A 14,578-nucleotide genomic window follows, 5' to 3' on the forward strand; every position below is an offset into this window, starting at 1 on the left:
TCCTATCAGTCTGGATCTGGAATTCCCACAGGAGCTTTGCCCTCTCATTCTCTACCACCTTCTGAGGTGTTTCCCATTTTGACCTTGGGGTTTCCAGTCCATATTCTGCACACATGTTCCTGTATATTATTCTATATATATATATATATATCCCAGCCACTTGATTGTGGCGCTCCAGCCTACACCTTGGGTCTTGTCTGGTGTGGTAGATCTGAGCCTCTATGGCTCTGGTACTCAGGGCTTGTTCCTGAGCTACCAGGATGAGTGCTTCAGTGCTGTCATGGAGGCCAGCCCTTCCTAGCCATTGGTAGGACTTCTTGATTTCAGCCACTTTGGTTATGGTCTGGTGGTACATCCCATGCAGGGGTTTGTCCTCCTGCACTGTATCCTCTGCACTGCATTGCCTGAGACATTCACTGAGCACACTGTCAGTTGGGGCCTTGAGCTTGATCTATTCATGAATCTTGGATGTTCCATCCAGGATAGTGGCTCCACCCTGCAGGTGCAGCTAAAGTCTGCGGGGGAGGAGCTGCCCCAGAAGCTGGAGACACAGCTGGTCGAGTCCAGCTCCAACTTCAGCATGGGTCAAAAGCAGCTGGTGTTTTTTGCCAGGGCCATCTTGAGGAAGAACCGTATCCTCATTATCGATGAGGCCACGGCCAACGTGGACCCCGAGGTGCAGCTGGACGCCGGGGGAAATAATCCAGACGTTATTAGAGAAGTGTTTCAGTTAGAAAGATGACTTGTACCAAACTCTGGGATGTTTGGCGGCTAATAAACACAAACCTTGAAGGAGAACTAAACTGTTTACATCTGATTTCATCAAGAAGATTTAAAAAACTGTTTGGTGTGTGTTTGTTGTGGTTTCAAGACGTCTAACAGGGAAGACTCGTTCACTGAGACGCTGTCAGTTTAACCCAATGCATCATGGGTGATGTAGTACGAAAGCCACCGGTGCCAGACAGACTCGCTGAGCTGAGTTTCATTGTTTTGTTCACGTGTTCCACGATCCCGTGGGTAGCTACACCGCTAAAGACGAGCTTTAGCTAGTATTTTTGTTGGAAATGAGGAAGTGAAGATTTTAACCACTTCTGATTGGTCACACTGATGACGTATGACAAAGCCTCTAAGAATGATTGGTAGAGACAGTAAATGGGGCGGGACTCTTCCAAAAACAGCTGAAGCTGTGGCTAAATTGCGATACCGCCATTCTTATCAAAATGTCTTTAACATAATGAAATAAACACAAATAATAAATGTTATACGATCTTTTATATTCCTAACTACTCAGTGTTTTATCAGGGCCTTTTTTGGATGAACACAGAGCTGATATCCTGGAAATGTTAAATGTTTTAGATCAGTGAAAGAGGGTAATTTCCCACGGCACACCTGACCATCTCCCATGGCACACCGGATGAAAAAAACTGGTATAGAGAAGAAGGTGCTTATCAGTCAGAGGACAAGCAAGAATAGTCAATTTTCTTGTTTTCTTAATATCTATCAAATTTGGGGGGCAAATTTAAAGTTTTCGAAGAAAACAACCAATCTGAAGCTACGTTCACACTGCCCTCAACAGTGTGTGTTCAAGCAACCACTTTCAATAAAAAGACTATGGAAATGTGTGCTTTGGGCTTCCGCGTTCAAAACCCGGGTGTTAAGACGTAGTTACGCACATTTTTTTATATTGTTTTGAGACCCTATGAACAAAACTTGCAGCCTTGAACAATCTAACAAGTTAAACCAGGTTGAACACCGATTAATCAGAGAATCGGTTTTGGTAGTGACATCTGGATGGTGTCCTTTCTAATTCACAGAGCCATTTAAAAAGGAATCCTGGAGGAGAAATGAATAACTGTGGTTTGTGCCCGGTCATAATTATAAAACGAGTCTTTTATGTATCGGAATAGAGCTGTGATAGAAAAAGCCTGGAGCAAGATTCACGAGGTTTGCATCGCTTCGACATTTCGCACCAAGCCTCTTCCAACTGTAGGTTGTGGACATGCGCTAGTAGAAAAAGAAGAGGAAGCCCCTCCCTGCTGTTCCAGTGTGAACACCACTAGTGTAACACGTTCCTGAATCCTCGTCACATGCCTGGTGGGAACATAGCTTAAGGGTTGACATTTCTTTCCCAAATAGAACTAGGTTCACCAGACTGTGCTTACATTCCAACAAGAAATATTGGAAGATCAGTACTACCACCTGCCTCTGATAACTCTTGACTTGACATACACACATGGTATTTGTGTAAAATGTCCAGCAAAACCTGCCTAAATTTGATCTGGGAGTAGGGAAACTTTAGAATGACATTTCAAAAGAGGCTGAAGTACGAGTGTTGGAGTCTATAAAGTAAACCAAGTAAACAAGTTTGTCCACATAAGTGATATACCTACAGGTTTGACATTGGTCCTCCTGATGGCCCCAGCAGCGTCCGTTACATGAACGATGGCATCGTCTGCCTGCAAAAGCACAACAAGAAGGCTTTATACTTCAGTCAAACCCTGAGAAAGGCTTAGCACAATCTGTGTCACAGAACAATGCCACGTTACACCTCCTCTGTTTAGGTGACAATAGGACCAAGAGTTTCGAGATGAGTGGACAGCGAGGGCGAACGTGTGTTTGCTTGCAAAGTGGTACCTGACAGAATACTCACAGCCTTCATCTGCCAGCGGCCCAACATGGAGACTTAATTGACTATCGGTTAATTACAGACTAAGTGGATTGGTGCCACGGAGTGTCACCCAGCCTCTTCAACCACTCCCACCGTTGGGTCATTAATGTTAAACATTAACTACATCTTGGCAAAAGGCCCCCAATTTGGCAACATCAACTCCCACACTCTCTTTGTAATTTTTTTTGTCCCGCCTCTTCTATTCTCTTCTGCCTTTTGTCCTCTTCTTCCAACAGCAACACCATCTAATTATGCAGAAAGCGGCATTTTGCACATAAAAGCGTTTCTTTTTTTTGCCTTAATTTTGGCGTAACCAGCCATCAGTGGTGTCTAAATGTCTGCAGAAGTCCTGTTCGGCCTCCATCAATGACACGCTTAACATGCTTGTGTCTGTTTGTTGCTGCAGCCGTCTCTGCAGGACATATTTCCATGCGAAAAAGTCTGAAGAAAGCGTTCGTTCTCCTCTCAGATGAACAGGGGGAGTTTAAGGAGCTGTTTTAAACAGCTGGTTCTCTGGACGCCGAATGTCCGCCGGTAAGCGGAGGGACTGCCAGGACCCTCAACTAGGAAGGGAGGATGCCACGGAGGGACGTGGCAACTTCAAACCAGCTGTCAGAATCACTGAGATTTAAAAAGACAACAGCTCCACAGGCCTCCCTCTAGAAGCGCCACTGTGCCACTACACTGGAAAGGTTCACATGTTGATCTAACTCTTTGTGATTTTGCTCCCAGATCACCAAAAGGCAAACAGAGTAAAAAGGAGCACGCCCGCTGATTTGCTCTACAAGATTTAAGCAGGTTCTGTTGGGTTTTACCAAGTTCCCATACTCACATCCATTGTTGCTATTGTTGGATGGGACCACCAGAAGCTCTGCCTGGGGGTTCTTGATCACGTCCTGCCAATGTATGGTGTCGGCGTGACATAGGAATTTGTTCTGGTCGACATAAACACCGCCATTGAGAATCTCTGCAGAAACACACCCAAAAAAAAAATAAAATAAGAGATATGAGTCGTGGATTTATCCAGGATTTATAGCACATGTACACGATGGCAGGAAATCAATACTTCAAGGTTAAAGCTTATCGTTCTTTTGTCTCAAAGTACCATGCTGCATCCCTGAAGTGCATCTGGGCATGAAGGTAAATGCTATTGACAAATGCACACAGTAATTCAATGCCCCGTCTGAAGACGCTGGTGGTTCAGAGAAAAGTTCCCCAAACAAAGACGAGTAAATACTTGAAAACTAATCACCGACTTTTATTCAAAGTCATTTTCTTGACCCCTAAGGATCACAAGAAGAAGTTTGATCCACTGAGATGTAATTGTTTATTGACCTAACCTATTTATCCGTTAAGATCTTCTTCAAAATTTATATATATATTTATAGAAGTCAAACAACTATTTTTTAAACAGTTCATAAGGAAGCCAGGTTTAATTCTTAACCGAATGTGATTCACGTGTCAAAGTTGATGTTCAGACCCGATCAGAGGTCCTGCGACACATTTTAGCGTTCAGCGGTGGTCTGGCAGCAGAACGTTATCAGGCGTAGTGGCGCCGGATAATATCTGACCTTCAGTGAAGAATTCACATCGCGTCAACCGATAAGGAGCTCAGCTTTGGTCAGTGATGTGTTGATGATGAAATCAGCGAATGGAGCCCAAACTCAGCATGTAGGAGAATCTGATCATTGTCATTTGTTCTGCTACTGAACTTTATGATGTTTTTCATTGCATCTCGACAAAAATTAAGAAGGTCCTCCAATTTTATTCTTTTTTCCCCCCACCTCAGACTAATGTGGGACAGCAAGTCATCAAACTGGGTCATAGAGACACAAAAGTAGCGTCCGTTGTTCAGACGCAGCTCCTGGAGTAGATGGACTCACCATAACAGGAGAGTATCTGAACGATCTCGTCTGCCCAGACATGGATGTTTTTGTTGAGATTTTCAAAATACATAAACCTGATCTCTCAGTATCATCTGTGTCATTCATTGTAAATAAAATATACATTTACAATGTTTCCATGTAATTATATTCCACGGGGCTAAAAACTTTACAGTAGCACCTCCCCAATTAGTCTGGAGCGTCAAGTTTATGAACAAAATTTTGGACCAGAGTTGAGCTGCTATTTTGATTTGATGTGAGTTTAATCTTTGACATATTTGTATCAAAAGAAGAAGAGAAAATAGAGAGGGGAAGAAAGTAAATTGCTAATTTGAGAAGGTTAGGATTTCAAGCTTCATCAAATTTTCTGCTGGAAAGACAAACATTACATCCAAGAGGAACATTTTCACAATAAGATAAGTGGAAGATATCCGTCCATCGATACACGTGGGGGTGGAGATGCATGCACGCTGCTAAAGTGTACCATGGGTTAATTAGGGGGACCAGATCCTTCCCAGCCTGGAGAGAGGGGGCAGGAGACCCCCGGACAGAGAGCACCCCTGGCGACGGGACCCACGCAGCAGGGGAGACCGGCCACCCACCCAGCCATGTGCAGAGGAGGGCCCCTCCATCACCGGGGAGCATGGGCCACCCCAGCGTCAGGGCCCCAAGGCCACAGGACAGGCGTGCTCCGCTGTTCCGGGCGGCACCCATTAGGGCCATCGGATGACTGACACCGAGACGTGGGCCAAGGATGGAACCAGGACCCAGAGGACCCAGGAACCGCCCACCACCCAGACAGAGCCTCGTCACCGCAGGCCACCACAGGACGTAAGTGTTTTGTATGCGTTTGGACAACCTTCATGGGAGTTTTAGCACTTTTAATTAATCTCAGAAACAATGTATGAGAGTAAAGAAATTGTAGCTTTTCCAGACATGTTTGAACACACCATAACACTACCATTAACGTGTTTCATAGTTTCTATAAAGTTCTCTAAAATGATTGTCTTAATTATATGAAAACCATCAAATTGAACAATTCATAATAGATAGATAGAGAGATAGATAAATAGAGAGATATTGATTTACTATAAATAATGTATTTTGGTGTATAGTTCTAGTTTACTTGTGACAAATATCTATAAAGCAAAACAAAAAAATCAGAGGGGGGCCTTTTTTTGTAAACAAAACAAAAAAAAAAAACTAAAAAGCTTTCATACGTTTTGATGCAACAGGTTGGAATTTAGATGTGGCGAACGTTTGGCGGAAACACAACAAAAATGTTTCAATGAATATTAAACAATTGTTGCTGCCATTCAGCTACTTTACAGCAAATACTTAAATACAAAGAAAATAAAAAAAGGTGTAAACATCTAATTTACATAAATAAATTAAATGCATGACAAAAATTAATTAACGCTTTAGCCCCAGACCATAACACTACCACCATTGTGTCAAATTATTCCTTTATTTATTTTGTACATTTTTTTGAAATATTCTACAATCTTTTACACAAAGGAGGGGTTCCATCAATTTTTAAGGTCATTAGGTACAGACAACCTTTAAACAGAAACGTGTTTCTAACCTATAGCGCCAAATTGAAAAACGTCTTCCTTCCTCCGGTGTTTGCTTAATTACAAAATATGTTTCTTTTCCAGTACCAGAGCCTTGAACAGATGCCAGAGCGGGGAGTATTATAATTTATTCTAATCCCTCTCCATGTCACTAATCCAGGTTTAGGATATAGACACTGACTGCAACGACGCAGTAATCCACCTCCCTCCCAAGTCGTAACCCCGGGCAGAATAGCCAACATCACTGTCTCCTTTCATTTGTCTGGGACGCCAGCGAAGGGATTTAGATACAATCACCGTGCATCCATGTATCCTTGAATATGAAACAGCCCCGATTCCTGGAAAGTACCGGCGATAATAAATGAAATTTAATTTAAAAGAAGTTGCAGTGTTGTTCAGATTAGGAATGGATAAGATGAAAAGCAAAGAAGGGCATTGTCTCTCCAGGCAGATTATTAACAGCGCGTGAGTTATGCGGACAACTCAACCGCTGGGGAGTCGCGCACAGGAAGCTAATCATTACAGCCCGACACCCTGATTAAGGAAGTGGGCCTTGGTAGAGACAGGGACATTTATTCACACCCCTCTTAGAGGTGACATGGCGTTTCGTCTGCCTGCTGAATGGCCTACAGCCCTACATGTAATCATGTTCCCGTCACAATGGACTATTTATCAGAGGTTTTACATTCCGGGACAGGGAAAAAAAAAATAGCAACAAGCTTTGGTTTATTTAAATAAAAATAAGCAGTCATCCAAGAGATATTGCAGGTTTAACGCACCAAAAGATTATAGTATACCCTGGTCACCTTGACATGATAGAAGGGTTTCCATCTGGAAAGATGGTATAATATTTACTCCAAGTTTCACAAACCCATCAATTTGTACAACTCAAGGTTAGGTGCAAAACCATTTGTGTCTTGTTTGATATACACATTTCTGAGACCCCTATCTCATTAGCATGGTTCACACTTTTCTTAAAAATCTATTTTTCATAACTTAGTCCATGTTTTCTGCCCTGTAGTGCATTCTTTTTCCACTAGGGGCAGTATAAGGGCTCATTTCAAAATGGCTGCTTCCATGAAATGTCAAACACTTTTGGTGGCAAAAGTTTTGCTAATTTTAAAGACGTTATGGTGAGAAGAACTAATCTATGAATACAAATCTATTGAAAGACTACTTGATGTCTTTAAAGAATGCAAGATTTTTTTCCCGAAATGAATTCTTGACAATCCAGTAACGCTATGTTAAAAATTTGTGGGTCAAATTTTAAAGTGTGGGTAAATACGTTTTTTTCTTCAACACTGCTACATTCACACCGGGCAAGTAATGCACACTCAGGAACGCAGTAACCGCACATTCTTGAACGTCGGTTTAGCATATGCTATCGGATACTGGTGCATGTTCACCACCCACAGTTGGAAGAGGCTTAGTTCGAAATGTCAAAGCGGTGCAAAACTCGCAAATTTTACTTTAGGATTTTAGTTCTCTTCCAATAAATGAAAAACGTATTATCATATAAACCGGAATTATTAATTTGTCAATTTTGATCAATTTTCAAAAAGTTGAAGGTAAAGGGATGCCATTAATACATCACTACCAAATCGGAGTCCGTGATTGGTCAATTTTGACCTGGTTTGACTTTGAATGTACGTTCAATGGCCACATGTTTTGTACATAGAGCCGTAAAACTGTGCCTGATGATGCATGAAGGTGAGTGATTTGAATATGGAAGCTTGCATTTATGCTTGTTTACATAGACTTTTTATTGAAAGTAGTCACTTGAACACACGTTGCCAAGAGCAGTGGTAATGTAACTTTAAACTAACCCAAAATATCATGGTTGATACGATCAATATCTCATTAAAAAAATATGTTACAACCTTTTTTTGTGGACGTCGTCAAAGGATTTGAAAAAGCACTTAAATGAAAAATGTTGAATAATCTGTCAATTCTTTGATATAGTGAGCTACACAGGGTTAAGGACAAGCTTTACATGGCTGCTGATGGATGCAGGCTCTTTTGCGGTACATTAGGAATGAGCCGCCTTCTAACTGGGGGTCTTTATTCAGACGCCCCAAGGCCAATTTTGAGTCGAAATGCCGCCTCAGCAAGCTGGAAATTTATAGCCGTTTGGTTTTTACCAACGGCGGGAAACCCGATTCTGGTTTGACAATATGGATTGGAGGAGGAATATCTGCTGTGCGAGACAATTTTATGGAAGAAAAAGTGAGGTTCAAATCCCAGAGTGCACCAAAAAAACAAAAAAAAATCCAGTCTGAGAGTGCTTTGTAGGATCTATGAATGTATCTGTGACAAACTGTCTGAAGCAACCGGTTAGAACTGGGAGTAAATAGACCCAAAAGTCTGAAAGGACCAAATAAACTCTCATGTGCGCTCCAAGTCCTCAGTTTATGACAGCTTTAATCAATATGAATTTTTTTATAGAGAGATTTTTTGCTTCAAACCACTCGTCAATGTTCTTTAAATGTCAGTATCACCTCTGCAGAGGTTTAACATCAGCACTTATTCTTCCATAATGACGACAACCCGCCATTAGCTGACCATTCGTTACCAGATCGTATTCCCACGCCAGATCCTCTCAAATCCATCAAAATAAAACTCCAGAAACAAGGCATAAAAATATGCGACTCTGCAAGAGTGAGTGAGTTTGTTTTAAAGCGGATTTTAGTTTTCGACCCAAAACTTTAGCCGGAACATTTTTATGACATTTAGGTGTGATTTTCTCTCTGGTCTTCCATTCTGTGGTTTCCCATTTTCATCAACTTTCCCCTTCACTGCAACCCAGAAGTAGAACCACATCACAGGTTGTTTAAAGGGCCACTCTAATTGTTTTATGAGCTATTTTAAAAATGTTTCCTGTGGTCTTCTAATTATGAATATGCTGTTTTTAGACAAAATCTATAAATTTGTGTCATTTACTAGAACATAGTTTTTGTAGTATTTTAATTGAAATTTACCTTGGAGTTGCGGATGGACCAGTTGGTTCCCCTGTCTGGAAGCCCCAGCCTGCCAAAACTGCCAATTTTAATGTCTGTTTTTTTTTCATGTTTGCTTGCAAATAAAAAAACAAAACACAAAACCAAAATATGTAAGAGAGTTGAGTGACCCCTCCCCCCGGTGTTCTAATTAGGAGATAACCATTGGTTCCAAGAAGCAAAAACCCATTGACTTCTAGTTAGAAATAAACAGTTGTTGTTTACCTTTCGCCACAGTGAATCAACTTTCCCTTATTCACACATTGGGTTGGCCAAGACTTTTACGCAGGATGCCTTTCCTCACACGGGCATGTATTTTATCCGGGCTGTGGACCGGCATAGGGAGACCCTGACTTGGGCCCCTTTAGGGCTACATAGTTAGGTAGTAGAGTCTTGCCTAAGGACCCTCATTAAAAAAGCTCATTGGAAGGAAATCCTGTTTTCCCATGAGCAAGGCTTTATTGCACTGGTAATGTTTTTTTATACATTTCAAGCTCTGTTACCTGTTCTTAACACATTTTTACTAAATGTGCTATTGCTATTATTGTATTCTTAATTCTAAGTTATTGAAGTAATACACTTTTCCTTTTTTTAAATCTTATTTTGAAATTGTATGGAAGCCCCACCATGCAAAAACTACCTTTTTTATTCATTTATTCATGGGGGGGTAAAAACGTACACAAAAAAGATCCTAAATACAGAATCCCTACAACATAAACAAAATAGTAAAAATATCTTTAGAACATTTTCTGTTCTTTTCTCCAAAATGCTTTGCAAATTTGCAAAGAATTTTCACAAAACTAAATTACTTTAAAACTAAACTTCAAATAGTTTGAAAATGTTTCCTAAAACCTTTTAGCAGCGTTTTAATTACATGTTTGTCTTCTTACAGGATTACTTCTTAATAAAAATTCTATTCAGTTGTAAAAAAAAAAAAAAAAAGTGAACTGCTTTTTTAAGAGTTCCCAATTAGTTGTATTTCTAGTTCTTGTGTTTCTTAGAATTTTTGATAAAATTATTGTTAATTATATAAACATATAAACTCTGAAACAAGGCTCTTTCTTTAATAGCATGAGGAAAAAACACCACTCATAAGAGAAAACCCATTGGTTTTGCACTAAATTGCCACCAAATATTGACATTTATGAGTCTCTTGGAACTTGCCGTAAATATACACCAGGAAAAAGAGTTTTTACTTTTTTTGTTTTGTTTTTTAGATGTCAGTGGAAGCATTTTTTTTTTAGCCCAGTTCCTCATTATTTCTTGACTTGAAGCAGCACAGAAGTTGTTTGATCAGATAATACGCCTTCGTGGACTTTGCAGCTTCTAGAGCAGACAGCACAAATAAGCCACCCTCCCTTTTGATAATCTGTTTGACCCGAGCCCTCGGTCCCACTGCCAGCTTTGCTGGGTGACACAGTTCCCCGTGATGCCATTTTATGTGGCCGCGCGGTTGCTGGGGGCTTGGCTGCCATATGGTCGGGTCATGTTTTGCTCCAAAAAGCCTCTGGTGTAGCATTTTGCTACATGTCTCTTGGCAGCAAAAGAAAAAGGTCTTAGTGTTCAGGAAAATAAATATTTTCTAATATCACTCAGGTTGTGGTAATTGAAGTTGACAGAGATTAGAACCATCTAAAGAATTAATAAATGCTTAATCAATTTTTGACATGTCTAATCCCACTTTCGAAACCCAGCTTTTTAAAAGTTCCACTCCAATGATCTTTTGATCTACTCTAGCAGTATTCCCAGTGGTCTTTTAATTATGAACAAGTTAGCCAAAATCTAAGAACCGGTGTTGTTTTCTAGGACGTGTCATTTCTGTCGAGTGGCAGTAGTTCATAACAAATATGCCCCTGAATTGAACCGTTGGCACAGAGCAACCCCAACCCCCCTTCCCCTCCCAGTTGCTGACAGCTCTCTGTGGACGCTCTCTGTCTCTAGCTTACAGTGTAAGCGGACGGTTATTTTCAGCCAAAATTGAAAAACCATTGTCATTTGCTTTGACATAGCTTCTCTGGAACAGCAGTGGCTCATCTGAAATTTGCATCTGAGTCAGGGGTGGTCCTTTGGCATGGAGCAACCAGTTCACATTACTTTTCCTTCTACTCTTAAGCTACGCTCACACCAGGCATGAGACACGCTTTCAAGAAAATGCTAAATGTGGGTTCTTGAATTCGCATACAGCCCATGGTGTTCACACTGGACAAGCAGGGAAGGGCTTCTTCTTTTATTACTGTTTACTAATGCCTGTCCGCCACTTGGTGCGAAATGTCAAAACGATGAAAATCTCGCAATTCTTGCTCCAGTTTTTTTCTTTTCTTTCACAGTTCTATTCCAATATATGAAAGACTTGGTGTCATAATTCCAGCCGGGTACAAACCGCAAATATTCATTTCTCCTACATGATCAATTTTCATACAGTGGGCCTTGAATTAAAGGGGACGCGATCCTTTCATTGTCATCGTGTCCGAGTCACTGATTGGTCAAAGTTCAACCCGGTTTAACTTGTAACATACATTTGATGGCTGCGTGTTTTGTACGTAGAGCCCAAAACAGTCAGAATAAATTCAGTAGCTACGTGTGAACATTAGAGTTTTGAACGCAGAAGCCCGAAATGCAGGTTTATATCAATTTTTTAATTGGAAGTGGCCGCTTGAATGCATTTTTCCCAGGGCAGAGTGAACGTCATCTCTGTCTTGCCTGCAGCAAAATTCGACACTATGATACACCTACCGCCGTGCTTTAGAGCCAAGCAGCAGTTGTAGTTTTCCACTGGGAAATGACTTTTAAGAGAAGGTCTGATCATTGCATAATTTTTACACGACTAATAAAATATATTTTTCAAAAATGGAAGGAAAAAAATGGCTACACTCCATGATATCTTTAGACTTCTACAATGGTGTACACTTTTGACATTTTTTGCATAAACGCCAAACAGACAAATGAGTGTAGAGACATTAGGGGAAATTTAATTTTTTTCTCGCCGCCAATTAGGTTCATTTTCCTGTCGATCAGCAGAGCAGATCTCTTTTTTCTGAAGCAGTTTCTCGACAGTGATGGTGCGGGCACCAATCAATGTCCATAGCTTTAAAGTGAGCCTGTTGATGAGCTCTCATCAGTGCTGCTAGCCACTTGTCTTGCATCTCTTCCTCTCCCCTAATTATACTGATGAATAAAGCTGTAACAGTGATCTGTCCTCGGCTGATGAGTCTGTGAATTTGCCGTTATCGCTTAAGTCTCGAGGACGGCAGCTTCATCTCACAGCTCCGAAGAAAAGCATTCCGGCCATCCCATCTGCTCTGTTTGAACCCTCTCAGTACTTGTCATCTAAGACCCTACAGCCATGCCTCTGATCCCCCAACCATTGCCCCCACTTAAGATTGCTTCCTAGATTGTGTGATGGGCCAGCGACTGCGAAACAGACATTTGTCTCCCAAATTTTTGTGATATGTCCTCCTTTCATCTTGGTTTTTACACCCAAAAGCCACCCATATGGGCAAACCCATATGGGTGGCCAGTAGAACATTTTAAGGTCGTAGCGTACTTGGTAAGCCCGTAGAGCTAAAATGTTCATTCACATTTTATCCTATGGGCATGCTGCCGGCAACAGGTCCTAGTGAACACTTAAACAACACGCAAGAGCAGGTAAGGACAAAGTAGTTGAGACGGTGGGGTGTCGCATGGATTTTACTTTTTTTCAACCCCCTCACATCTAGCACTCTGCACAAGGAGCCAGTACTTGGACCCTGCCAATGACTACTGTATATAAGAGCACCGTACAACTTACAGTACATAATTCTTACAAATACTTCAGCATACATTTACCATACGCACAATAATTGTATGTTGCATTTTCATGACATCCCTTAAGTGGGCCGCAAGGGTCTCAGGAGAACTCTAGAACACACCTGCACTCCCCCTTAAAATGAGGCGCACCTGCCTACGACCCTCCACGGGCTCAGACAAGCCAAAAACTCACACCGCTTGTAACGGTCAACCCGTGTCTGGGTGCATGTGACTAAGGTAGAAATAAGACACTCTTTGACAAACGGTAACTCTACAACTATAATGTCAATAGGTGACAAAATCAACGGATTTCTCGGTATGTTGATGGCGTAAACACTTTACTACTGTAAAGTGTTGCATATCGGCACAACGCTGCTTTTATTCACTTTGGAATCCGCTGGAGATCCGTCAATTGCGACAACGGTTGGAGAGTTCTGGTAGTTGAAAGAGTGTCAACACTGGAGCTAAAGCTCCGATGTTAAATGGAAGGAATTCCTGTCCTCAAAAAGTTAAACTCAGGTTAAATGTGTCGCAAAGACGATGACTTTGAAATGTACACTGTTGATCATTAATTTGTGAATAAACTTAAAACCTGTAAATACCTGTGTGAAGCTATTTATTGATGTGTGTAGGTGCATATATCTGAGAAATAAGTCATATTTATCTATGAAACTCTTGTGTTTTGACTCTGTATAATTGACTGCCCCCCCCCATCTCCCCATTTCTAAAATCCCTCTGTCTCTTCTTTTCTTTTGTCCGGTCCAACAAGGAATGCATTAAAATAAAATAATTAAAAATGAAGCTTAAACTTAAATACAAAAGGGGTTTATACAAATATACCCTTCGTACGTCTGAATATCCAAAAAACCCAAAATGCAACAGTTAAATCTGTCCAACACATAGGACATTCAGCTCTCATCACCTATCTCAGCTATTAGTTAGGACAAGTAAAAAAAAAGAAATGTACACTGTTGTAATTGATGAACTACTTTTAAGTAAATAAAAAGAAATGTATATGCTGGATGTATAGTATATGTTGTTCCTCTGTAAATCAAACGCAAACATATCATTTTTGGGACTCAAGTAACAAGTTTATCTAACAACTTTTGAGAACCCGAGGTGTTTCATTAAAAAAAAAAAAAAAAAAAGTTCCATAAGAGACTCAAACCAGTAAAATTCTAGCCATGATAGGATTTCCAAACATGGAAATAATTAAGAAGAGGCAGCTGGCTAATTTTAAGAATAGCCTGAAAGAGCCTGTTGCTTTTTATGAGTGTGTTAAGAGATTTTTTATTTTTTTTAAATCTGCTTTCAGAGGCAGTAATCAATGTTGAGCAAAGGAGGTTGAGCAGGAAACAAGGCCGGTCTCATCTGTTGAGAAGTGTTTGAGGGCACACTCAATTCTACAGCGTTCTAAAAGAAAAAAAGCCGGCAGATGTGGCTCATTTAAAATGCAAGGTTTTGAAACAAGATTGCCCTGCTGCCAATCTATCAACACTTGCAAACAGAAAAAAACAGCAGGAGAAAAAAGGTTTATTAACATAAATGACCTGTTTATGGTTATAATACGGCATTTCGATTTGATTTCGGTCAGAACTTCGCCTATGCTAATACAGAACGTGTCCCATACCATCACACTACCACCCCCAGTGTGATAGTCTTGAGGTAGTC

At 40.8% G+C, this 14,578-nt stretch overlaps 1 protein-coding gene across 8 annotated transcripts in view; it reads right to left on the reverse strand.

Annotated features, from left to right (window-relative positions):
• The window catches only part of si:ch73-383l1.1 (receptor tyrosine-protein kinase erbB-4), a 350,557-nt gene that overhangs the window by 104,558 nt on the left and 231,421 nt on the right, over positions 1–14,578 (reverse strand). For all 8 annotated transcript variants that reach the window (XM_078933265.1, XM_023964991.2, XM_023964982.2 and 5 more), the window contains exons 4-5: positions 3,501–3,635; positions 2,391–2,456 (exon numbers count right to left, since the gene is read on the reverse strand). In XM_078933265.1, coding sequence (XP_078789391.1) covers positions 2,391–2,456; positions 3,501–3,635 — 201 coding nt within the window. The remainder of the gene's footprint in view (positions 1–2,390; positions 2,457–3,500; positions 3,636–14,578) is intronic.

Source organism: Oryzias latipes, chromosome 2, assembly GCF_053564925.1.
Source record: "Oryzias latipes strain Hd-rR chromosome 2, Olatipes_Hd-rR_3.1".
In the NCBI taxonomy this organism is placed as follows: domain Eukaryota; kingdom Metazoa; phylum Chordata; class Actinopteri; order Beloniformes; family Adrianichthyidae; genus Oryzias; species Oryzias latipes.